The sequence below is a fragment of the Triturus cristatus genome, chromosome 6, assembly GCF_964204655.1.
Source record: "Triturus cristatus chromosome 6, aTriCri1.1, whole genome shotgun sequence".
In the NCBI taxonomy this organism is placed as follows: domain Eukaryota; kingdom Metazoa; phylum Chordata; class Amphibia; order Caudata; family Salamandridae; genus Triturus; species Triturus cristatus.
In genome coordinates, this window is record NC_140589.1 from 1805541417 (window position 1) to 1805567579 (window position 26163).

The following is a 26163-nucleotide window of genomic DNA, read 5'->3' on the forward strand; positions in this document are numbered from 1 at the left end:
ACCCCATGCAGTTACCCACAGTACATCACCCAAGGACCACATTCTGCGATCACCCGCAGTCTGTGGTGTGAACTGCGGGAACTCGGTTCCAGAAGTTGTGTGCAGGGTGCAGTCAGACCCTAACTCTGAATTGGAGTCACTGGATGGCCAGCTCTCCTCCTCCGGTAGAGTATCTATGTCAGCCACCCCAATGCTTGCTGCTGCCTCCACCGCTTGCATGTTATCCCTCTGAGCCTGCTCCTTCGAAGGGCCGCTGTGTGAGATAGCCCCACATCTGGCTTCTCGAGTGTGCAGGCCAGCCAGGAAGGCCACCTGTCCGAGCAGGAGATAACCTAGTAAACCGGCTGCTCCTCAGTCCAATCCCAGACCATCTGTGGATTCCTGAAGAATCTTGTGCCATTGTCTGTTGCAACACTGAGACTAGCCAGAAAGATCATGGCATATTGAATCCCAAGTTATCTGAGCCATGTCTTGGCAGTCAAGAAGGAGAAGCATGGTATCTGTACAGCCAGCGTAAAATCTGGAACCCCCATCACCTGATAAATCTCCAGAAGCAACTCCCCCTTAACCCGGAGTCTATAATGGATAAAGCCTCTGTCCAAAAAATGGAACAAACGTGTCTCCACCAGACACGGTAGAGCAACTTGGGGGGTGGGTCAGGTCAGCACCTGATGAGCTCTGTCCAATGCGAAAAAGGGGGAGAGACCCTCTGGAGCTATCTCAGTCTTCAGTTTCAAATTCTCCAGAAACGAGACCATGTCTTGCCCCTCTATCCGCTACGGGAGACTAACCACACGGATATTGTTTCTGCATGCTCTGCTCTCCACATCCTCTGCCTTTGAGTCGTGAGTCCCCCTACAGCAGGATGCATGTCACTAACATTGTGTCCGTGGTTGTCAGTCAGTCTGCCAGCTGGTCATCTCGGAGCACGATCAGGTCAGCCACCAAAGTGTCCCTCTTGTGCTCAAAAGCCTCCCGGGTGTCCTAGATTGGCCCATGAATGCAATCCAGCTTGGTAGGGGACACCAGCGCATTGTTGGAGGGGCCCGCTCAGTATCACTGTGCGAAGAAGAGGTTGGCCGAGCACCCCCCTCTTTCCGCTTCCATCTTGTGCTGCAGCCCATGATCAGAGGGGTATATCGCCAGCACCGCCCACAGTCAATGACCAAATCTGAAGCTCTGCTGTTCCCACCATTTCTGGAGCCATGAAATAAAGTCTCCCTGCCAGGCTATGCCCTCTACCAGACCACACAAGACAAACAGGGAGACAGAACACTTCCGCAGGGAGTGTTGGGGGGGAGAGCAACATGGCCATCTCAGGCAGGGCAAAGACCACTCTGGGGCCCACTGATCACCCCAGCTCCTCCAGAAGCGCTGCACACCCTTGCGTCCGATCCTCCGGGGTGGGGGGCCCAAGTCCAATAGCTGCCGGAGCACCAGCAGCTATATTCCCACTGAGTTATTGTGAACAATGTGGCCCCGGCATCCTCGATCCTCACTGCATCTAGAGCTGCAATCTCCCCTTGCCGCATCGCACCAGCCACAGTCGTGGCAGAAGGCCCCTGCCCCCAGCGCACCAGGAATCAGCAACAGGACTGGGGGTGTGGGCCATCTCCTCAGTCCTCCATCGTGTGTGGGCAAGCTCCGCGGCAGGTGGTGGATAGATGAACCTTTCACTGTAATGTCGCCTCCACTGCCAACTTGTAGCCGCACTCCAGCTGCAACATTCAGGCCGCATTCAACACTTCCTATGGCCTCAAGCACCTGCCAAATGGGGCCTGAATCATCATGGGGATTTGCACAGGGACTCTCTGCATGTCACAAGGGCCGGAGGGCGGTCAGATGAGGCCGAATGGTGGCAAAGTCTTGGGAGCTCGTTGGCTCTGGTGCTCACTCCATCGGTGCCAAAGACACGCCCCGCGCTCAAAGTAAGTTTAACAATATTATTGAAAATACAGATAATCTTAGTGCACTTTGGGAAGCTGGAGAGGAGAATGGTGGTTTTGCATTACTCATTATCATTACACTATGCTACATAAAAGTAGAATGAATTCCTATCATGGCATTCCTGGACCATCTCTTCCTTCACACAGCAATCTGTCAGTAGCTTAGGCCTTACGACCTGTGTACCTAGTCATTCTTGGTATGATCAGTCCTCTTTGACTGGCCGGGAGAGAGGGCACTGGGTAATGTCAGTAAAAATATTGGAATGGATAGATTCTTTACCGAGGTCAGCTTCCTGCAGATGAAGTATTGGAAAGCTGAAACAATATTGAAGCACATAGCGGTGTCAATGATTTTTGTTCACAGTGACTGTGCCTTGTTTTTTCCAGACAATGTCTTAGAAAAGCTGTTATATTTGAACAACAAGTGCATTACACATTTATGCATATGTTTCTATAATACTGGAATAATGTTGCATTTTTGGGAGACTACCATAATGGTGAAGTAGTAATACACTTTACCTGATCTCCCAATTGCTACACTTTTTAATAATCTGTTTTTCACTTTCACCTTGGCATTTGCCATTAATTTACATGCCATCACATTACTTAAAAACAATGCAATAATTGATCTAAGTGTTCCCCACCAGTTTGGGAAATATACATCAATCCTGCTTAGATTCCAATATGGTTCTTGGAGCTTAGAAATGGTGAGAACCAGTCACACAAAATGGCAGTCCTCTTGAGTTAGACAATCAAATTGGCCATTTACCAGCATCAGTGCACATGCATGAATTACCATGAAAACTGAAGATGGGGAAGGGAGGCTCAGACTGTGTTGCTGGCCAAATAGACAGATTAACTTGGCCTGATAGACTTCTATGCATCACTAAGCATGTCTTCTGCTTGCTAGTCTTCCTCTGTAACCATGTATGCATGATGACCTATCACGGACTGGCATGACCTGCTGCAGCAAGGAGAGCAGTAGCTGCTTGTTTCTATTTCTCCACTGCATTTGGGCTGAGGTGCATTGAAGGTCAAACTGGAGGCAGCAGACGTTAAGTGATCTAACTCACAAGGTCCAATCACAAGGCTGACACTGGGACAGATTCCACATTCTCTACAGTCAAAAGCACACAGAGTCTCAGCCTTTCTCTTGCTTCTCGCAACCACCAGCTCTGCTACATTTCAAAGGTATATGGCATCTTTCTGTCATTACTGACTAAGGTCTTTGCTAGCGTACAAGGTAAGTAAGCATTTTACACAAAATGCTTCACATCAAAACTCTCCTACCCACTTACCTACCCTCTGACCCATCTCCCAAACATGCAACGAAATGCCCATCCAAATGCCTGGCAATCAAGCTGTCACCCAAAGGGGGACTACAAGGACAACATCCGGTGCCCGGTGAAGAGGACATGAGTCATGGAAGTCCACTTGGCCACAGATCTCCAACTGGGGGACGAATGATGGTTCTGGTGCCTGTTCACAGAATCTCAGTAAGATGCGGAAGGTATTTAAAATGTCCTTTAAACCCTTAAAATTCAAAATACGGGTCATGGTAAGATTTGCTCAGTGCCAGGTGTTGGAATAGATCCAAGGCTTAGCCTCTGATGGACAAGACAAAAGTGGAGTCAAGAAACCAGGAGATCACTGGCTCATATCTTTGAGACCGGATTTCTACACAGTCTCTGGTCCCTGAATCAAAGAAGTCTTATCTGTTTACCTCTCTAACTTCCTCAGGCAGAAGATGGAACCAAAGTCCTTAGAGGCAACTAAGTGTTCCAACAAGTTTCAGGTCAGGTCAGGGAAAAAGGAGGCTTACCAAACATCATGTAGTAATTGACTCTTCACTTGGCTACCACACAATGTAGACTTCTCCCACTTCACAATGGCTGGGTGGCCTAATGTCCAACAGCAGCACTGCCCTCACAGTAGCTCCCAAGGGTCCTCATGGGCAGCTGTGCTGATTAACTCCTTCTAGGCAGGCTGTCTGTAGGATGCCATCTGGTATCTGCTCTCACAACAGGTAGGGCTCTCCTCCTTTCAGGGCTTTTCCAGCGGCACTTTCACCAGTATCCCTGTCCCAGCACTAATCCTGGTGCTATGGACAACTGCTTACTAAAAAAAAAATGGTTTTGGATCATTCACAAAGGGCAAGGGGTCTCTTTGAGACCTATTCCCTTTTGTTAATGGGTTACCACAACCTTTCAGTAGTAAAATAGGAATGTTTTGCAGTCAGATTTTGGTCAAAGAATATAAATACTTAACATAAAGAATCTCTGTTTGGAAGGGACGCCCTAAATACGCGCCTTCCAAATAGGGATTCCTGGCGGTTTCCTAAAGCTATTTAGCAATTTGAAAAATACATTTTCTTGTTGCATACCCTTCAATTTACCAAATCGTAGGGTTTGCGACCAGAAAATGCATTGGTACATCTGGCCCATGGTTCTCTACTGAATATCAAAAAGCACAATAGCTGGCTGGCCCGCATTGTGCTGCCAGGACATGTGTGCTCATGCACTATTGCACTGTGTAAAGCTGACTGTGTATTGTTAAGATATGAACAAGGTATGAAGAGTTGGCAGTGCTGCTGACAAATGTTTACAACACCTACCAACTCTGGATAACAAGGAGGGCATAAAAACCAAAAGTAAGAGGGCACAGGGCAGGAGTGACTGTTACAAACAGAGAGCAAATAGGGTACAGAAGCAAAAAAATAAGGTAAGAATAGAGAGTGGGATTAGACAGGAAACACATCTACAAGAGAGGGGGTTACAGAAGATTCCCTCTGTGCTGCACGTTACAGTAAATATGTGAAAAATAAATTTAAAAAAAGAGGGTGGAAGCGTGATGGTGTTTCCTGTGCTATAACAGCAATGAAAGGTAGAGTGGCCAGCCCATGGGACACTGGGAGTGTAGAACGGAGGATACAAGTTGTGCTGTGGCAAAAAACCCTGGATTGTAATTATTGGAGTAGGGTTCATCCGAAAAGGAATGTAGTGGAACAACAAAAGTGCTGGGAGTCACAGCACATTGCAATACTCAGGCCGATGATAAATTTGCATGAGGCAATGCACAAGAGATGTAATCAGGTGGGGAAAGATGCAGTTTGGCAGGGGCGGAGAAGGTTCGTTGGTAGCAAGATCAGGAGGGTAGACATTATATGAGGAGAGACCTATCATGGACCTGGTGGTGCATGCGTTTGGGGGAAGATCTGGCAGATACCATCTGCCGGTGGTGTTGATACAGGAGATATGGTCCATGAAGGTTATCATGTAAAAGGATTCTTCTTTTTTTAAAGAGAGTGCGTGATTATGTGTAATTCATGTCTCCAGTGAGCTTCAATGTCCTAACTTTGAAAACTTCTTTACAAAAATGGGCATTTTGTTCAATTATCCAAAGTTAATGTCTTACAGACACAATTATGTTCCTAGTTGCAAATTTGAATGTTTAATTATCCTCCACACTGTCATTAAGAACCTCAGGCTTTGTATCTCTCTATGGAAAAAAATAGAAAGTAAAGATAACACATTGTTTTCACCTTCTTTATGTACAAACCTGTGTAATGTTCCTTTTAAATTAGTCATCAACAAGCTTCACCTCCTATAGCTGACCTAGTTTCGCTTGTGGACAGAAAAATATACAGCATTCCAAAGGGCTATATTATCCTGGATAAAGTACATTCAAAATATTATTAATATTATTATATTTGCTATTAACAAAATGGCTGTGCCTTTCACTATTCCAGAATGCAGTACTGCACAACACCGGGTCCTGATTGGCTGGAAGGCAACACTCATTTTTCAGACTATTGTGCTAGACTTACAGACAACATACGCTTTCTCTCCCACCTATCCACTCATCCTTACCTCACATCCCATAACCTACACTCCCCCTCACCATGATCTCCACCACCCTTCCAACCTCCCTGGAATTCCAAGGCCTCGTCTCACCTTGTCTCGCTTCCTCCTTGCCAGATACGAGCTTAGAGTGATAATATGGAATACAGATGAGGTAATCCTTGAAGACGATGATTACTTCACAGGAGAAAAGTCTAGTGACATTTTTGTCAGGGGGTACGTACAAGTGTGAAAACTTGTGTTGCGGGTGTGCTTCTTTGTAGCGGTGTGGCTCGCGGGCACCAGTCCTCCATAGCTGTTGTTGTTGTTTTCCGTGTTGTGTGTGAATAACAGAATTTTACTTTTTTGTGCCTCTTTTGTTTCCTTTTTTGTCTTTCTCCCCTTGTGTTTCTTGTCGTGCTATTGCTGTCTAGTTTTGAGCTGCGTATTATTATTTGGAACACTGACGAAGTGATTCTAGAAGATGATGCTTTCATGACAGGCGAGAAGATGTCTGACATCTATGTCAAGGGGTAACTGACTGTCGTGCACGGCCTGTTCCCCCGTTTCCCTCCACCCCACCACCTAACCACCTCCCTCAGTCCTTCATCTCCATCTATGTCCTTTTCCCTATCCTCCCTTCACCCATCCCTGTCCGGGATCATTTTAAATGTCCAAAACTGCTGTCCTCGTCACTGCTTGTGTCACTGAACTGCACTGCTCTGCACCCCAAAACTGTCCCGCTCCCATTTCTAGCTGGCTGATGGGTTGACATGTGGTGGTGCTGCTGGGCTTGTTACCAAATGAAATTGCTCTTCAGTCTTTGAGGGAAAAGAGAAGAAATCAGTGAGTTTACAAGACATTTAGTAGGGCCACCATAACCATAGAATGCTACGAATGACCAGAAAAGGTTGAACCAGGTGCCAACGATGCCTACACACTCTGGGATTCAGCATAAGGAAAGCTAACATTTTAGGGCGGCATGATTATGGAACTGGTATGGCTGTCCATCAGTCACAGGGATATTCAAGCCGATAAAGCATGATTTGCCCAACCAGTCTTCCAGGCCTCCTCTTGTCTGTTTAGTGTTGACAAGATAACAACGGTTAAATTCAGAATAATCTTTTTCACATGAAACCTTCATCAAAATAAGCTATGCAGCAGTATTGTAGGCTAAAGACTCAGTGTAGCATCTTCTTATAAGCTAGTTACATGAATTTTAGCTCAACAATTTAAAAGATACCTGCATCTATTGGGTTGGTTTACAGCTTCTTCGCTCCTGTTGCCCCCTTCCCACCCCCACCACCACAAAAACTCTGATCAAAACGTTTTACAAACTTAGTTGATAACTTCGGATAAAACTTGATGTTTTTTGTATTAGACAGAGACATGGGAAAGTACTTTCTTGAATGATGCCATACATCCAGACCACCAGTTGACCAAATGCTGATTTCTGTTGGTGCATTGCATACATTATTATACCTTTTGAATTATGAGAGGGTCTGTTTTAGACGAGGCAGATTATGTAATTTGATAATGCCTAGTATGATATGTTTCTGGGTGTCTGGTTGGAAAAATGGCACTTCAAATCCCAGAGGCTAAGCCACAGGTTTCTTAACATTAAAAGAGATTGTGCCAACCAGCATCTAGACCGCAGAATCTTGCAGACACTGATGCATCAGATGTTAAGATAATGTTAGTCCTGGAATCACACTGACATCTGTGGTGGGGGTATAGTAGTTCTGGGAAAGCACACACGTGTGCATTCAAACATTCCATATTCCACCAGCAGACTTAGTAGCGCCTTGAGGGAGGAACTGAACACACTAAACACATCTTCAATGAAATGGAAAAAAATGTTGTTAGTCCACAAACACATTTGTTTTTGGTAGCAAGCATGCATACAATGGCTTGACTACATGTATGGTGTGTTCTTCTATTTAGATAGTTGTGTAGGATACATTAATAAACTTTGTGACCAATCAAATGTCTTCTAATTTTAAGAATACTCTAGGACACAGTAAGTTGTAAACTCATTGGTTTCTGTAAGTGAAGCTCACGTGTCACTAAATCTGTCCTCAATGCTCTGATCTATGGCACCTGAGACTACTTTAGAGTGCCACCGGTCTATAGTATTTACCAACCACCCATTTAAGTAGAGCTGTTCAATTTATTATGCCAACGTGTCCAGGGAGTCTTTAAAGACAGCAAGAAGGGAACTGGAACACATATTATAAATTGGCAGGAGCCACTGGAACTCTCAGCACTGAAGAGGTCTTTCATGCCCCAGCACCACCGCACAACCCGGCCAGCTAGAAATGTCCTTGGAGGAGGATCTGATTGCACACAGTGTGCTTCATGTGTTTGCACCATTGCCGTCCCTGCAAGAGAACGCCCTTTGGTGGGGAGGTGGGAGGCAGGGAGAGCCAGGATGGAGGTATTCACTTTTCTTCTGCTCATCTCTCAGGCAGGTAAGTGTTACTTTATTGTTCATGTAACTGCACTGCACCTGGAAATGAATGCATCACCCGAGCACTCTGCATGTCGCTTTGAGGAGCACCATCTCTGTTACATGTGCTTACGTTCTTCCTCTGTCTATCATTAGACATGCCCTGTCTTCTACTTGATGGCACTCGCTCAGTCAGGCTGGAGTGGGAGATTGTCTTTCCTTAACTGTTTCCTTTCCCAAGAGTGCATTGCTTTGGTATCCTCAAAACAGGTGGGACCCTATTACTGAATTTACATCTACAAATGCATACAGATTTACATTGTCTATTTGACAAAACATAGAGTATATGCAATTACCTCAAATTATGGCCAGTGAATATGTTCTGGGACATCTGTGAATATGCAGCTGCACATCTTACACACCGATTATTTTACTTGAACCGCCTTTGGAACAAATGCACAGATGGTGTGGGCAAATGTTCACCCGGTATCTCAGATATCCACAAAGCCATCCTCAAACATGTGTCAGAGTAAATATAAAACACTTCACGGTTATGTATGGCACTGAACAAGTCTTCTGTTTAATAACATATTAGGCTTATAAAACTGATCACCTAGTGCACACTTGGGATTTATGTCATTTGTTGGCCCTTTAAGAGGGCCTCTTTCAGATATGCAGCAGCAGCCAAGCATATATTTTGTAATGGACCCGACCCTTCGAGATTACCTTAGCAAATACCTCTTTTGGTGTATCATATTCTAATAAACTGTACTTCTTGTGCATTAATGTGATGTAACTGTGATTTGCTGAGATGCTGTATATCCCACTATGCCTGTGGACACTCTGGAGAGGACAAACATCATGGTGGGGTCAATACCGCCACAGACACAGCCAAAGAGGCAAATGAGCAAAACAGCTCAGTAATAATCATGGGAAATCTAGCTTGCCTAGCTTTAATGTCCGAGTGGTATTTGTGATAAAGAACTATATTCATAACTCATAGACAATAATCCATTTTAGGATTTTGTCCCTTTAATCAATGCCAGTCTTTTATTGTCAAATATTATACGACTCAGTAGCTATTTCTCCACAATCAGACTTTCTGAAGGATTCTAAAACATCTCCAAGCAAGCTCACCCTTGCTGCACTCGCCTTGCGATTGTCAGGCGAATCCAGTTCCTCCACCCATCAGCCATGTTCTAACTTTTCAGATTTAACATGGTGGATCCAAGCTGTATGAAGATGCTAGCCCCCAGCCCCAGATTGCTATAAAGTTGCAGTATACCTTTCACATATCACAGGGTATCTTGGTTGCCAACAAATATATCAAGTCATTAGTTTCAAAATACATTCTTAAAACTCTTGAACAAGACCCAGAAAGTCAGTTCGACAACCAACCCGTCCGACTAGAGCCAGAACCACACTCCAATTAAAGTATGTTGAGAAATGTCTTAGTTCTTATGCTACCTAATAGATTAGTGGCATCAACCCCTTGCAATAACAAAGCGTTATTTAAATAGATCATTTACTAATGGGAAATAGCGTTGTTCTAATTGAGGGCATGTTCTTAACCTGCCTGTAGACTTAGATTTAGAGTAGTGTCTTAGAATTTAACTAGCTTTAACAATTGCAGACCTCGATGTGGTCAAGTCTACACTGGCCTACTCCTAGCTAAGAATGTTGATATTATATAATAACACAGTGATGTGGCAGGTTCCTGTGAGAGAAGTGAATTTTCCTGATGAATTTAGCAACAGCTCTTTGTGAAGCAACCTCCTGTGATTGCCTGATACGTTTAACGTGGCTGGCCTTCTGTCAATCAAATGCAAAACATTGTATGGGTGGCATTGGATAGTTATGTGATTTAAATTAATCCCACCTCATCAGATGCTAAATACAGTATCATTGTAGATGACAGAACTGTGGTTAATTTCTAAAACTGAGCTGAAGTGTAATATACCATGTGAAGAAAGGCCTGACTTAGATGATGAAAGATTCAGATGTGGGAGTAAGAAAGTCCTTCAGAGGCAGATGTCTTCTGGGAGTCACTGTTCAAAAGCCTCTCAGCTTTCTCTGACTGAGAATCACAGTGTGATTCCCTGTGGTTAAACGCATACCCAAGCCTCTGTCACACTAGATAGCAAAAGTTTATTTTTGACAGGAGAAGGCACCAGAGCAGCTCATAAGTATCCACGGTCCCAAGTTCCCCATGTGTGGTTCATGTCAGGATGCCTTGTGAGACCTGTACATTTCTACTCAGCTATCAATTTAGGTTATGCTCAGACATGCAGAGTTTGCCTCTGAGAGTTCCCATGCTTGCCTTAGGGAGTCTGAGTGAGTGAGGCCCATTGCAGCACCTTGCAGGATCTTAAGGGAACCTCTGCCACTCTCATGGGCTACTTCAGGTAAATGAAGTTTCACAAGAAAGTCATACAGGATATATATTTTCCAACGACCTAAATTCCTAAGATAGTATCTGGTAAAGTGAAAAAAGGTATAAGTACAATTTGATAGGCTTTCTCTGATTCCTAATCTTAAAATTCTTTCATTGTTTAACTATGCACAACTCTGCCAGAACTGACTTGTCAACATGACAGTCAGTTCTCCAACAAAACAGACGGCAAAGAGAAGTAAAGCTGTTAGACCTGTTTTAATTATTATTAGGCTGCCATACTATTTTCACATATTTAAGTATGGGTGATTTTAATGATAGATGGTAGCTTATGTATGCAACAGAATGTCTATACATAGGGTGTAATTGACTATTGCATATCACTAGCAAGACAATGAAGGGTTAGGTTTACACCGATATTATAGCACAGAGGTAATCAGCTGCTCAACTCCAAGAGCTCAACATTGATGACACTGCTGTTTTACTTAGTCGCACAGTCAATCAGTGACTTCAATGTTGTTTCTTTAACAGATCTCATAGAAAGTGGTGCAGTTTTAGCCTACATTAAATCAAGACAACTGCAACACCATAACTGTTTTGCAAATCTCTCTGGGTTTTTACAAGTATTTTAAAGTTAGTAAAAAAAACAGTGAGCAAGTTATTTAAATGTTTCTGGTTGCTAGAATGAATAACTTACACATTGGTAGAAGTCCATTTCAGATACAAAACTTCCCAAGAGTGAAACAAAACCTCTGTAGACCCGTGACCAAGGTGCATCTTCCAGGCATCATGGGAAGTAGTGCATCTCTCTTAAAAACAGCTAACCTGCACCAGAGTATTTTTTTGCTTTCCTTCTGACTCCGCTTTCACACTGTAGGTGGCTGAAGGGCCAGCAGGAAGACAAGCAAGACACGGACGTCCACTACCACTCACTCACCGGTGAAGGAAACTTCAACTGGAGGTTCCTATTCCCGTTTGACTACCTGATGGCCGAGGAGAAGATTGTCATCTCAAAGAAGGAGTCCATGTTCTCCTGGGATGAGACTGAATACAAAATCCCAGCACGCCTCACCCTACAAGTATGGGATGCTGACCACTTCTCTGCAGATGACTTCCTTGGTAGGCATGTGTGTGTGAGAACACCAAATATATGACCATCAAATACTGATATGGTATTCATATTAATAAATGATGTGTAGGCTCTAAACGTATATGTGCCACATACTAAAATCACATTTAGGGGGTCCCGAGAAGGCTCACGCAATATGGACTGGAAGAGGTGCGGATCTCCATGATAAATGTATGAAAATAGAATTATAGCGTGCTGCAGCAAACTCCAGGGTTAAGTGATGCTAGGAAACACCATTACTATAGGACAACATCGCAAGAGTGCACTATTATAATATATGGGCACCAAAAGTCACTTATGCCCAAATTGGGATTGGTGGGGAGCAAGAATAAGGCCTGGAGTGTCTTAAAAGCCCAATCAAGAAAACAAAGGAAGTCACTGACATTGGAATTGTGAAAGGTTGCTGTCTCGAATGGTCACCTGAATTGTTCCCAGCAATATCTGTTTGCAGCACTCTTGACTGCTTGGCAACTTAGTATTTCAGCAGCGAGAGCAAAAAGAAGCAAGGATTTGATGATCTGCCCAACTATATCGAATGTGTCTTCAGACAGATATATGAAGTAGGTCAAGAAAGCGATGGGATGCAAATACCAGGGATCTTGCCTCCAGCCATCTAGAGTTACAAGACCATGAGCACTAGTTGCTTCACTTTGGTGGATGTTTCTCATAGAATGGTATGAGGATAAAGGGGCAGATTTTCCTTTTTGATTTCAGACACAGCAGGTTGGTTTTGGAGTCATAGAACTGGGGAAGCTTCTTGACATCCATGCTTCAACAAAGGATAGGCTGTTTTCCTTGGCTGTCTATTAGTCCGCATGCCTGGTGATGTGTTTGTAGAATCAAATTATTAGCATGGGAACAATCTAAATATAGTGAACCATATCACTACTAGCAATGTTTGAAGGTCCGACTTGAAAGTAATTCTACAGGCATCTGACCTCTACCTTGACCTATTCTATGAATTCTTCCCTGTCATCAAACAGGTGGTAACTAACAATAAGGCAGCCATCTCTCCAGACCACCCCAGATATTCACTCGACCAGCCCCATGTTTTATCCGCCCACAGCTCCACCACCATAGACAGGCCGCCCCTTTCCCCACCACACTCTTTAGACCACACTATTCCAACTAAGCCACTCCTCCAGTAGATGTAGGGACAACCTCTTCTACCCACCCCAGCCCATGCGCTCTCACCAATACCTGTAATGCCTTAGAACGACACAATGACATAAGTTTATCCATACTCTCCCCCCACATACTAGTCCAAAGCATAAACCCAAATACCCCTTCACACATCCCTCTCCCGCTCCTACTCCCCACATCAACGAGACTCAGGGAAAACACACACCTCAGAACACCATGCTCCAAATCCCATCCCCCTGTTACCATGCTGAGATTGAGTCTAGACTGGGGGAAATTACACAGGTACTACAACAACTCAAATCCGACTTGCAGAAGCTAACAAGCTTCACTACTGAGCTAGCCTACAAAAGATGGCCCTCTAAGATACCTGCGAGCAATAGGACGATACGCCCTGATAATTTCTTACACCATTCTGACATGCCATTAAACTCTTACCACTCCCAGACACCCCAGCGCACAAGATCGCGGTCCACTCCCTTCCACAACGCCTCCTCAAGACCGGCCAGGACCAAGATCTCTCTATCAGACAATGACATCCAAGCCATTCTCCGCATGTACAAGAATGCACACCATGACCTGCCTCATAGCCCGAATCCAATCTCAACAATTGTCTTGAACCCACATAGAGAACAGAGACCAAACACCAGAGAGGTAAACAACGCCACCCTCAAACCAGTAGCCATCACAGAGAAAACCTCACCCAACACCAAACCCCACCTGAAATGCATACTCCTAAATTGCAGATCGGCCTGGAAACATGCAGCAGACATAGCAGACCTTATCCTCACCCATGACCTTGACCTAGTTCTTCTAATTGAAACATAGCTAAAGACCGACTCTACACCAGTCCTCAACATCTTAATCCCTCCAGGCTATGACAATCTCACATTCATCGAACAAAACATGGAAATCATTTCCTCCAACGTGGGGCAACACTGCCCCCAAATCTTCCTTGGTGACTTCTACCTTCATTGGAGCGACCATAAGAACCCCACAGTTAAAAACCTTCCTAGCTGACCTCAAACTTGTCCAATTCTGCGATAGCCCAACGCACATCCTAGGTGCAACACTGGATCTTGTCATTGCCAGGTCAAACTCCATCATACTTTAATTGATCGTCCCATGTGACTGGACGGACCACCACTGCATCTCCTTCCTTATCACCGAACCAACAAAGACACATAAACTCCAACTTAAGAAACCCAAACAATGTAAAAGGAACACTCGTGACATTAACCACAACAAGTTGACATCCCTCAGCAACAATTTACTGCCATCGCCTGAGGATATGACAGATGTCCACGACCTCCCAACCCACTATAATAACTCGATGACTAGCATTCTTGACACTGTCGTGCTCTATCAGTTGAAAAGGCTGTCCTCTAAAGACTCCAAACCATGGTACAATGGGAGCCTAAACGATCAAAGATGCAACCTAAGACTACGGAACAGGGCTGGATATCCTCACCGTCCCTAGAGCATCTTAAGCAACTAAGATCAAGGAAGAGCAACTACAACAAACACATTAGATCAACTAAACAATGCTAGAAATCGACCAAGAAAACTGTTCGAAATTATCAAACATCAATCCTCTCATCAACCCAATGACTCCTCATCAGGTCCCAACTTGCAACCTAACTGCAACACATTTGTCTTCTACTTCCTGGAAAAATCTAAAAAGATAGAAAATGAACTCCAAACAGCAAAAGAACAACTCACATTGTTATCTCCACCTAGCCCCCGCACACTGCCAACATAGTCTAACCCTCAAAAACTAAGCGTCTTGGAGCACTTTCAAAAGCTTAGACGAAAATGTCATACTCAAGTTAGTAACAACACTTAAACCATCAAGTCACTTCTGCGTTCCTCTTCCAGCCAACATCTTCAGCAAGATCAAAACTTATTCCCATCTGGACAAAGATAGTGAATGCATCACTACTGCAAGGAACCCTTCCAAACTGCCTAAAAACAGGACAGGTAACCCCCATTCTAATAAAAACCTATAGCAGACCACACAATCCCAGATAACAACCGTCCAATATCCACTATTTCTTCCATAGCAAAACTACTTGAGAAATGCGTCATACACTATGCAACCAAATAGCTCAATTCCACCTCATTGAGCAGTTCCAATTAGGCTTCAGGCAGAGTCATAGCACGGAAACTGCCCTGACTCACATTGTTAATGACGCGCTCAGAATTCTAGATCAAAACAAATCCTGCCTCCTAATCCTCCAGGACCTATCATCACCCTTCGATACAGTCAAACATAACAGTCTCCTGGATGTACATGAACCCAGAATGCGTTTATCAGGGGCTGTCCTTAAGTGGTTTGCCTCTTTCCTAGACAACCGAACTTAAAGAATCAAGATTAACCAATCACTGTCCATGACCACGCCAGTAACCCTGGGAGTCCCTCAAGGTTCCATCTTATCACCTACCCTCTTCAATCTGTTAATGGAACCCTTATTCATTGCGACATGTATGCGGATGATACCCAACTATACCTAAAAATATCATCCCCAGATGATATCCGTCAACTCAACACAACTTGGCAAAAAAACCACAACTGGCTGACAAAAAACCACCTCATACTAAATGCGCTCAAAACTACTTTCTCTTAATTTTCCCACCACAAAGACACAGCGACATAGAAAACTGGATGAAACACTTAACAGCCTTCAACTGCACACCACACATCATAGATTCCACAAGATCACTGGGAATAACATTCATCAAGAATCTCACCATGCAGGAACACCTCAGCACAGCCACCAGACGAGCAAACTTTCACTTGAACATTCTTAGAAAACTAAAACCCTTACTCAACGATGACAACCTAAAAACAGCTGTACAAGCTCTAGTGATACCCAGAATAGACTACGGGAATACAACCCTATGTGGTTTACCGAGATCCAGTCTGGCTCCACTAAGAGCCCCACTCAACGCGGCTGCAAGACTCGTCACTGGCTCCAAAGAGAACAACCACATCACCCCTGATCTAAAGGCACTGAACTGGCTCTCTTATGAGGCAAGATCACAGCTAAAAATTGCTTGCATGACACACAAAGCACTGTACTTAAACACACCAAAGTATCTAGCCGATAAACTGAAATTATCAGCAGGTAGCAGAACTTTGAGAACCACCAACACCTTGCTATTGAAACCACAAAAAGTTCAGAAAAATCAAACCTACAAGCTCACCTTCTCAGGCCTAGCACATAGGATCTGGAACACCCTGTCCCCCTGCAATCAGAATGAACCCTTCAATCGCCTCCTTCAAAAAAGAAGTCAAACACTTCTAATGAACACAACTCTCCCCTGATCCCAGTTCTAGAGCAAGCTGAGTACCATCCACACTCAGCTCACCTACCAGGATCTGTGATGAATGAATGCTAAGCCAGAATGACTAAAACACTCCTGAATTCCTCCGGACCTACGTTTACTGTCAACTTTTACATTTTCCTGTTAGCTACTCATATCTATGTTCCTAGTTCTCACTTCTCTTTTTGTTGTAACAGTTGTAAAGCACTCTGATACCCTCTCTGGGTCTACTTCGTGCTATATATACCTTTATAAATAAATAAAAATAAATAAATTCTTGTGATGTTTTCCAAATGCCACAGGAACAAAGGCAAAGCCAAATGCTTGGTACACTTTGCTCTTGTTTCTATGCCTCATTCCTGTCAGCTTTCTTTCGTTGAACTAATTGTTTCACCGCCGGAAGGCACCATTTTTGTATTTCAGTGCCAAGATATCCGTAAGGGTAGTTGCATGCTCTACAAAATTAAGTGATGGGGATGATGATTACCCAGAGTAAAGCAGTGCTAGTTGGGAACTGTGTTTTGTAAACTTTCAGAATTTCAAAATTTAAGTTTCAATAACTCTATTTAAGTCTATTTATTTTTATTTATTTATTTATTACAAGTTACACTGCCAATGAAGACCAGCTGGGATTTTTAATTAAAGGCAACAATATACAGGAACTGTAAGCACTTAGCAAACTACCCAAATATAATTAACTTCCAGAGGTTTAAGGGGAAATGACAGGTAACCTATTGTCCTCTATAGAGGACTATCAGTTACCTAAGGCGTGGTGGGGGGCTGGAGTACAACCAGCAAGCATTGGCCAACTAATCTGAGGATAAGATTTAGGACGTAACATCCCATTTTCTGCTTGATGTAACGTAGGACCAGGCAATGTAAGCACAAATGGATCAAGCATATGAAGTCATAAAGCATTGTGTGGTCTATGTTATCTATTACTTACTGATGATTCCTAAGACTACATATAAGGCACACAGCAGTGTTCAGAACATCACACAGTTATTTAAGCACATAGGATGGGAGTCTCTGATACCCAACCTACATTCCATTAGGGCTCAGATAATCATTAGTTGTAGCTCTGTAGAGATTACCAAAACGACCCACTGAAGTAAGTGGTGTTTGAAAAATCCTTGAACCATAGCACATAACTGTAATTTTGTCCTAAAGTCTGCATCCCAGATGAAGTCTGTTTTTTAATTCTCTGGTTAGATTTGATTGCCAGTGAATAAAGAGGGACTCAGAAGGGTGAAGTATTTCTCCGGAGATGGTACACCTTAACCAACATGTCCTCTGTTTTGTTGGCAATAAGATTTAAGGCCACTGTATGTAGGTATGTGGGCACCTGTATAGCACAAACCTGCTGAGCACTGTGAAGGGTTAATAGCCAAGATCCATAATACCTTAAAAAGTGGTAATAGGTGCTACACTGATAAGAAGAGGGAAAGGAACATCCTAGGGTGTGCAGATGTTGTGCTCTTTGAAGATGTAACTCTTCAGCTCATTTCTGATTAAGAGAAAAATTGGGGAATTTTTGATGGACACTGGGAAATTCATGCAAATCATGGGTGTATAGATGGAAAGGCCTGTTTTATATTATTTGTCTTTCTTAAATGTCTCAATCTTTAGTTTGGCAATCACCTGACTGTGGATGTTTCGGGTTCCACCAAAATGGTTAGTTTCCTAGCCAGATAGGCAGGGATGCCATTTATTGAGGCCTGGTAGATAATGCAGCCAATCTTGGAGATGATGCAGGGCATGCAAGTTTGAGAGGTCTAATGGATTTCCATGAGCGTATGGGTGATGTGATCTAATTTCTCAGGTCCTTGATATGTGGTGCCATGGCATGTAGAATGCCTTTCACAGGGACATTGTGGAGTCAGAGAGGATATGGAGTGAGGAATTGCCTCCACCTGGGAGTGAGAGGTCTTGCATTGGTTTGCTGTGGAATAATCTTTAGTTGTTTGCAGTTCATGGTTCCTGCAGCTGGGTGTGAAGAATAGAAAGGTGCTAAGAAAAAAGGGCACTAGTCACAACGTTTTTTATCACAAGTGTGACTTTCTCCCAAAACCTCATTGTAAGTTATAACCTGAAAGAAACAGTTAGGTATAGATTCCTCACCTCAGAATTACCCCCAGGAGTCAGTCTGGATCTGGAAAGTATTTCATCAGCAGTACCCCTGCGCTTCGGAAGGTGGAGTCGGCCTTCAATGTCGGCGTCGTGGTTGCCAGGATGACGTCGCAGTAGCCACATAGACGCCGCCCTCATGTGCTGACGTCAGTTCTTTCTTTTTCCGCGCCAGGAAGCGCAGATCCGGAGAGAGCGGTACCGCCAGTCACTTTTTGACTGACATTTTTTCGACTCTTGTCAACTTCGTTTTTTGAGTCCATAGGCTCCTGGTGCACGAGGGATGGCCGCCTTCAAGGCCTGCGGTTCCTTTAACTGACTGATGTCGGTGACGGATCCTCACCGTGTGTGCCTCTACTGCCTAGAGCTTGACCACAACCCCAAATCGTGCTCCGACTGCCAGACCATGGCCCCGAAGTCTTTGCGGGAGCGGTCCCAAAAGCTACTCGAGGTCCGGCAGTCGGCTCCACGTCGCTCGAGGTCCCGGTTGCATATGAGGTCGAGGGACCGGTCGCGGAGCCAACACCATTCTTCATCTAAGTCGAAGCAATCGTGGTCAGGTAAGTCGAAGCACAAGAAGAAGTCGAAGAAGCATCGTCGCTCTTTGACTTCACCCCGTCTGTCGGCCGACGCGACGAGGGATGCTGGGGGTGTGCCTCCCGCGGCTCCGCGTGCAGAGCCTGTAGGGTCGGCTCCGGTTTTCCCCCCCTTCCTGGGACCGGGAGCGACCACTGCCCAGCTTCGTCAGTTTTACCTGACGAAGCCATGCATGCCATTTTAGGGCAGCCCGACTCCACCAGCGCGCTTTCGGGCATCGCACACTCGGCTGCGGGCCCTGGGCCTTCCACGCCCGCAGCTCCGGCCCCTGCTCCGCAGGGTCCCCCTGGAACCAGGCCTGGATCCGGATCGCACCGGTCGACCTTTTTACGCCTCCCCGGGCGCCGATTCCACCGGCACCACGTCTGCCATCAGCGTTGGCTGTGTCCCCAGACGACGTCGACCCCGGCCTCCACCTCGAGGTAGACACGGAGCCGGACCGGCGTCGACTGACGCCAGATCCGGCGCTGACGGGTACTTTTGTGCCCCTGTTCTACCCTGGCTCTTTGAGACCAGATTGGCAGCCAGAGGAGGGTGAGGAGGACTGGGAGGGGTTCGGGACCCTTTAACCGACCACTTGGTTCATGAACAGGACTGGAGAGAGGAACTGGGGGAAGCCAGTGGTCTGGATACCTCACCAGACCTTGGTATGTTGTCTCCTCCTATCGTAGCTACGGAGGAGGAAGCGTCATACGCAGTGGTGTTGCGTAGGGCAGCCGAGGCGCTCCACCTCGAGCTCCCTACGGTGGCAGTCAGGACTAACCTCCTGACAGAGGTCCTTCAACCGGCAGTGAGCTCTTCGGAGCCCCTCCTGCCGTTTCATGAAGCCCTCATGAACATCCTTTTGGGCACCTGGTCCAGGTCCAACACAGGGGCTCCTGTGGACAGGATGATTGCCCGACGCCACCGCCCGGCCTCGGGCAACCCCACTTTCCTCTCCCAACACCCTACCCCATTCCCTAACGCACCACCCGATAGGGAATCCAAAAAGCTGAACCACCTTGGGAAGAAAATGTTTTTTTCCGCCAGCTTGGGACTGCGGTCGGTAAACATCGCATGTCTGTTGGGCCGTTACACCCACTCTGTTTGGGATACCGTAGCGCAGGTGCTGCTCCAGTGTCCAGAGGAGGCCCGGCCATGCTTTTCCGTGCAGTTGCCGAGGGGAGAGACGCAGCGAAGTTTACCATCCGCTTTGGGTTGGATACAGCCAACGCACTTGGCAGGACGAGTTCCACGCCAGTAGCCCTTCGATGCTACGCCTGGTTGCGATCGACTGGTTTTGCGGGTATGTCAAATCCACTTTTACGGACATGACCTTTGATGGCCGTCGCATTTTCGGCGACGAGGCAGACAACGCGCTTTAAGGACTCTCAGGCTATGGCCAGGTCCTTTCGCGTCTCCAACACCCGCCCTGCGCAGTCTGCCTTTCGTGGCTATGGAAGGGGTGCCCCGCCACGTCCCTCCCAGAGCCACAGGCCTGCGCAAGCTGTTCAGCCTCAGCGCGGCCGGGGACGTGCGAACCAGCGCCATGGTTCTGGGGGCCAGCGGGCTGGCCAGTCCACCACAGCCCCCTCTGCAGCAGCCTCCAAACCCTCCTAGTCTGACCTTTCAGGGCCACCAAATGCCAGTGGGCGGCAGGATCCACCATCACCTCCCCCACTGGTGCACCATCACGTCGGACAGGTGGGTTTTGCAAATAGTCTGAAGGGGCTACTCCCTCCCCTTCGAGACTATCCCTTCATCCATGCCACATCAGAACCATCCCATGTCGGAGGATCATCTGGCCCTTCTCCAACAGAAAGTTTCGGCACTCTTGGCCAAGGGAGCCATCAAGCTTGTTGCTGCCCCAGAAGCAGGTCGTGGTTGCAATTCCCATCACTTTCTGGTGCCCAAGAAGGACAAAGGCCTGCGTCCTATCTTGGATCTCAGGAATGTCAACCACTTCCTCCGGAAGGAGAAGTTCAAAATATTGACACTCGCTCAGATCTTGTCTGCCCTTGACCCTGAGACTGGATGGTAGGGTTGGACATCCACATCTCTGTCCTGCCGGCCCACAGGCGTTACCTACGTTCACGGTGGGCCATGAGCATTTTCAGTTTACCGTCCTCCCATTTGGCCTTACCAGCGCCCCTCGGGTGTTCACGAAAGTGATGGTGGTGGTCCCAGCTCATCTGCGCAGATCAGGGGTTCCAGTCTTCCCCTATCTCGACAACTGGCTGTTGAAGGCAGGCTCGTCCCAGGCTGTCGTCTCCCACCTCCAGACTAGGGCCGACCTCCTGCATTCGCTGGGGTTCTCCATCAACGTGCCGTAGTCACACCCGACCCCCTCTCAGAAGTTCCTCTTCAACGGAGCGGTTCTGGACACGACGGGTTTATCTTCCCAAACAGCGAGTCCGAGATATTCGAGCTATGATTCCGATCTTTCAGCCTCTATCCTGGGTTTCGGTCAGGATGACCCTCAGGCTGCTGGGTCTGATGGCCTCCTGCATCCTGCTTGTGGATCATGCCGGATGGCATATGCGGCTCTGCAGTGGGACCTGAAGTTCCAGTGGGCACAACATCAGGGGAATCTATCTGATTACGTCCAGATCTCAGAGGGCACTGCACACCAATTGCAGTGGTGGCTCACGATCCAGGATTGGGTCAGCGGCAGATCCCTCTCCCTTCCCCAACCAGAGTTCACAGTGGTGACCAATGCATCACTTCTGGGATGGGGCGGCTACATGGGGGAGGCAGAGATCAGAGGCCTCTGGTCTCCGGCAGAGACCGGGCTCCACATCAACCGTCTGGAGCTTCGGCGATTCGTCTTGCACTCAAAGCATTCCTTCCCTCTGTCTGGGGAAGAGTGGTGTAGGTGTTCACGGACAACACCACCGCCATGTGGTACTGCAACAAACAAGGCGGGGTGGGGTCATGGACCCTATGTTAAGAGGCCCTCTGCCTCTGGACATGGCTGGAACATCAGGGCACATCCCTGGTGGTTCAACACCTGGCAGGTTCCCTGATCGCCAGGGCGGACGATCTCAGCCGCAGGTGCATGATGGATCATCTTCACTCGGAGGTGGTCCAAGGTCTCTTTCAGTAGTGGGGAGAGTCTTGGTTAGATCAATTCGCCACCAAAGAAAACACGCAATGTCAGCAGTTCTGCGCATTAGAATTTACAAGGCGGCACTCGCTAGGCGACTCTTTTTGTCACAAGTGGAGTTGCGGCCTTCTATACGCCTTTCCGTCTATACCCCTTCTGCCCAGAGTGCTGAAGAAGATCAAGCGCAACCGGGCCCAAGTCATTCTTGTGGCTCCGGATTGGGCACGAAGAGTCTGGTATCCCGAGCTGCTCAACATAGCCATTGATCCTCTGATCAGAATGCCTCTTTGGGAGGATCTTCTGTCGCAGCAGCAGGGGACGGTCCTCCAACCGAACCTTTCCAGCCTCCACCTCCTTGCGTGGATATTGAGCGGCCGCAGTTGACGTCGTTTGACCTGCCTCCCGAAGTCTGTGATGTTATCTTGGCAGCCAGGCGTCCCTCCACTAAAACGGTATACGCCTGCAGATGGAACAAATTTGTGGCATGGTGCGCAGCAAAGGGTGTGGATCCCCTTTCCGCCCGTCTTTCTGAGGTTCTCTTGTTCCTCCTTTCTTTGGCCCAGCAGCGCTCTGCTCTGGGCACTCTAAAGGGCTACCTCTCTGCCATTTCAGTCTTCCTCAGACTTCCTGATCGGCCTTCTCTTTTCAAGTATCCTGTTGTAAATAGATTCCTTAAGGGGATTACTCATCTTTTTCCTCCTGTTCCCTTCGTAATGCCTCAGTGGGACTTGAACTTGGTTCTTACCTACCTCATGTGCACTCCCTTTAAGCCGCTACATAACAGTCCTCTCAGACTTCTCACTTTGAAAACTGCCTTTCTGGTGGCCATCACCTCTGCATGCAGAGTGAGTGAGCTACAAGCTCTTTCTTCCAAGCCTCCCTTTCTGGCTGTCCATCTGGACAAGGTCCTCCTTAGAACTAGACCTTCCTTTCTTCCAAAGATGGTTACTTCTTTCCACATTGGCCAAACCATCGCTATGCCCACCTTCTTTCTGCCTCCGCATCCTTCAAAAGAGGAAGAGAGACTCCACCGTCTGGATCCAAAATATGCCCTTTCCTTCTACTTGGATCGCACAAAACAATTTCGGGTGGACGACCAGCTCTTTGTTGGTTACGTGGGCACTAAGAAAGGTCGGGCCGTGCATAAACGGACCATCTCCATGTGGGTCGTTCTGGGCATCAAAGCTTTCTATTCTTTGGCAAAGGAGGAGCCTCCAGTGGGACTGCCCGCCCATTCCACCAGGGCGATGGCAGCTACCAATGCTTTGGGACGAGGAGTCCCCCTTAATGACATATGTCAGGCAGCCACGTGGGCATCGCTGCACACGTTTACCAAACACTACTGCCTGGTCAGCCAAGTCCGGAGAGACGGCTTCTTTGGCCGTTCTGTTATCCAGGACTTTCTGTTGTGAACTTAGTTCGCAGACCCACCTTTGGGGTTGGTATTGCTGGGGTATCTATTCTAAGGTAAGGAATCTATAACTGTTTCTTTCTGATGAAAAAGTTACTTACCTTCTGTAACGATATATCTGTAAGAAACATAGATTAGTTATAGATTCCTTACCGCCCCACCCATCCTCCCCGTTCTGCGAACTGACTTCTAGTGTTAAGGACATCCTTTCAGGGCCCTAGTTGTGTGCACCAGTCGTCAGTGTCTTGCATGGCTCTGCGCTTCTGACGTGGAAGGTCGTGTACAGAACTGACGTCAGCACGCGAGGGCAGCGTCTATGTAGCTACCGCAACGTCATTCAGGAGACCACGATGCCGAAAGATGAACGTGGAGTCGATTGACGCCACCTTCCGCCGCGCAGGGGTACTGCTGACAAAAAACTTTCCGGTTCCAGTCTGATGCCTGGGGGTAGTTCTAAGGTAAGGAATCTATAACTAACCTATGTTTCTTACAGATATAGAGTTACCGAAGGTAAGTAACTTGTTCCTTAAGTAGTGAGCAAGGCAAAACGTCTAACAAAAATAGATTTCTCAAGTAGCATCAAAGTAAGAAACTACCCCAGGCATGCTCTGAGCTGGTGGTAACAAATTTATCAGATGGAGAAAAATGAGCAGTGTGAATATCCCATTGATGGGCCAGGAGCTTTCCATATTAGACCAACTCTTTGTTATTTGTGCTGGCAATCGGGACATTTGGGATTTCAAATATATGCAATGTTTTTTGGGTTTTATTTACGGAAGGTAGGGTGCACAGACATAGGAGCTATGTTTCAAGAAATATAAAATGTAAGTGAATCAACTTGAAGGTATTGCAACAACACACCAAACATATCAATGTATAGTACTGGAATGATTTTCATTTCATTTGTCTTCATCTGATTTGACACACAATGATGCAACATCGAAAAGTTAACATGTTTTTCAGTCCTACTATGATGGGACTTCTTCAGGGCTGCAGAACACTTGGTTTGAATGTGGTGTACATAAACTTCGGCACAGAAATAACTATAGATGTCCTTGACTTCCTACACCAGGAAACAAATAGTACTCTTCTATGAAAAGAACAATATCACTAGTATACACTTTAGTTGTAGTGTACCAGGTAAAGCCAGTTATGGGTGTGCAAGTTACAATAATCCTTGATAAGCCTTGATAATCCACTGTTCTGGTTCATGTGTCTGGTGGAGATAAAAGGGTTACAGGAGCTATATGACTGCTGCTTTTTTATACTGGACTATGTTTTTTTATTTTGAATGGTGGGATACGTTGCACAGGGAGGGCTACAACAGGCGGCTTTCAGGATAAGACCTCGGGCGGGATCCAACTTCTTTGAATTAAGAATCCATTAGGCGCTTCCACAAGAATAATTAAGGCGGCAGCCGTATAGTTACATCAGTGGCAATAATAATTTAGTATAAGAGAACCTAAACTGGCCGTTTTCCATTTATTGGAAGCACTTCAGTAAGTAAAATGCTACATTGCCTGGCTAAAAATCTTTGCAACTATACTGCTACGGAAATGCACCACAGGGGACTGTATGTTGTCCCAAGGGCTGAGACTGTGACTGAATGTGTCTTAGTATGTAGTAGTGGAAGATTGTGTTTTATGCTTTTTAGCAGTCCACAGTAGTTGGCTCTGGGAGTCTGACAGCACAGATGAACTTAAATGAAATTTTGCACATGTATAGCGCACTGCTGCCCCAGCGACGGGGCGTCCTGGTGCTGTACTCATACCACTGTGGAACCCTTCCTGGCTTTCCCTGTGAAATGTCCACTCCTGGGCACCCCCAAGGTGAAGCCAGGCATCCCCAGCGCTGTTGGGGCCGTTGTGGAGATTAAGCAAGCTATTGCCCAGAGTTGCAGAGTGGGACCCATGATTAGAGTAGGCACCGAGGCAAGAATTATCAGGTCCGAGGAAATTGAGCCCAAGACCCGCCGAGGCAGGAATTGAACCCTGGTCCAGGGCCAGATCTCTGCATCAGGGTCTGCCGCTCTAACCATTGAGCCACACTTCTCCACTATCACTTCCTATCTGATTTAGATCAGGTCATGAAGTTACTAAAATGTACATTGTTTCTGTTTTAACAGGTGCGATTGAACTGGACTTGAACCGGTTCCCTCGTGGTGCAAAAACAGCGAAACAGTGCAGCATCGACATGCTAACGAGTGAAGTGGAACTGCCAACGGTGTCCATCTTCAAGCAGAAGAGGGTGAAGGGCTGGTGGCCTTTTGTGGCCAGGAATGAGAATGATGAACTGGAGCTTACGGTAAGAATGTGTGATCTTGGAGGTGGTCAATGTCATCACTCTTAAGAACGTTAAGAAGGATATGATTAGAATTGTAGGGCCTTCCTGTATTTAGTATCATTTTATGATTTTCACTTCAGCAACACTAAATTCTACAATAACAGATATTTCTGAAAGATTAATCTAAAATAAATAGATGACAGAAGAAATTGACCCACATGTTGGAAAATGTTGAACCAAACTTTGGGAAATGAACCTCTTTCCTGCTCTAACAATTGGACAGGGACTTGTAATGGATGCTATCCATGCCAAACACTGGCAGCCTCTTAATGGCGGGAAAAACTCCACTCCCTCCAACTACAGAAGCTCTAATGTAAAATGGGTGTTGGCTAAAGGAAGTGGCTTGCAACAAGTCTTCAGCTTTGCATCCCATTACCA

The 26163-nt window shown here is 46.2% G+C and overlaps 1 protein-coding gene across 11 annotated transcripts in view; it reads left to right on the forward strand.

Annotated features, from left to right (window-relative positions):
- Positions 1 to 26163, forward strand: part of OTOF (otoferlin) — a 1069570-nt gene that overhangs the window by 989561 nt on the left and 53846 nt on the right. For 6 of the 11 annotated variants that reach the window (XM_085613159.1, XM_085613148.1, XM_085613151.1 and 3 more), the window contains 3 exons: positions 5924 to 6022; positions 11504 to 11745; positions 25568 to 25746. In XM_085613159.1, the coding sequence (XP_085469285.1) occupies positions 5924 to 6022; positions 11504 to 11745; positions 25568 to 25746 (520 nt within the window). Of the gene's footprint in view, positions 1 to 5923; positions 6023 to 6219; positions 6319 to 11503; positions 11746 to 25567; positions 25747 to 26163 lie in introns of all 11 variants that reach the window. The other 5 variants (XM_085613153.1, XM_085613156.1, XM_085613149.1 and 2 more) reach the window with 1 other exon arrangement.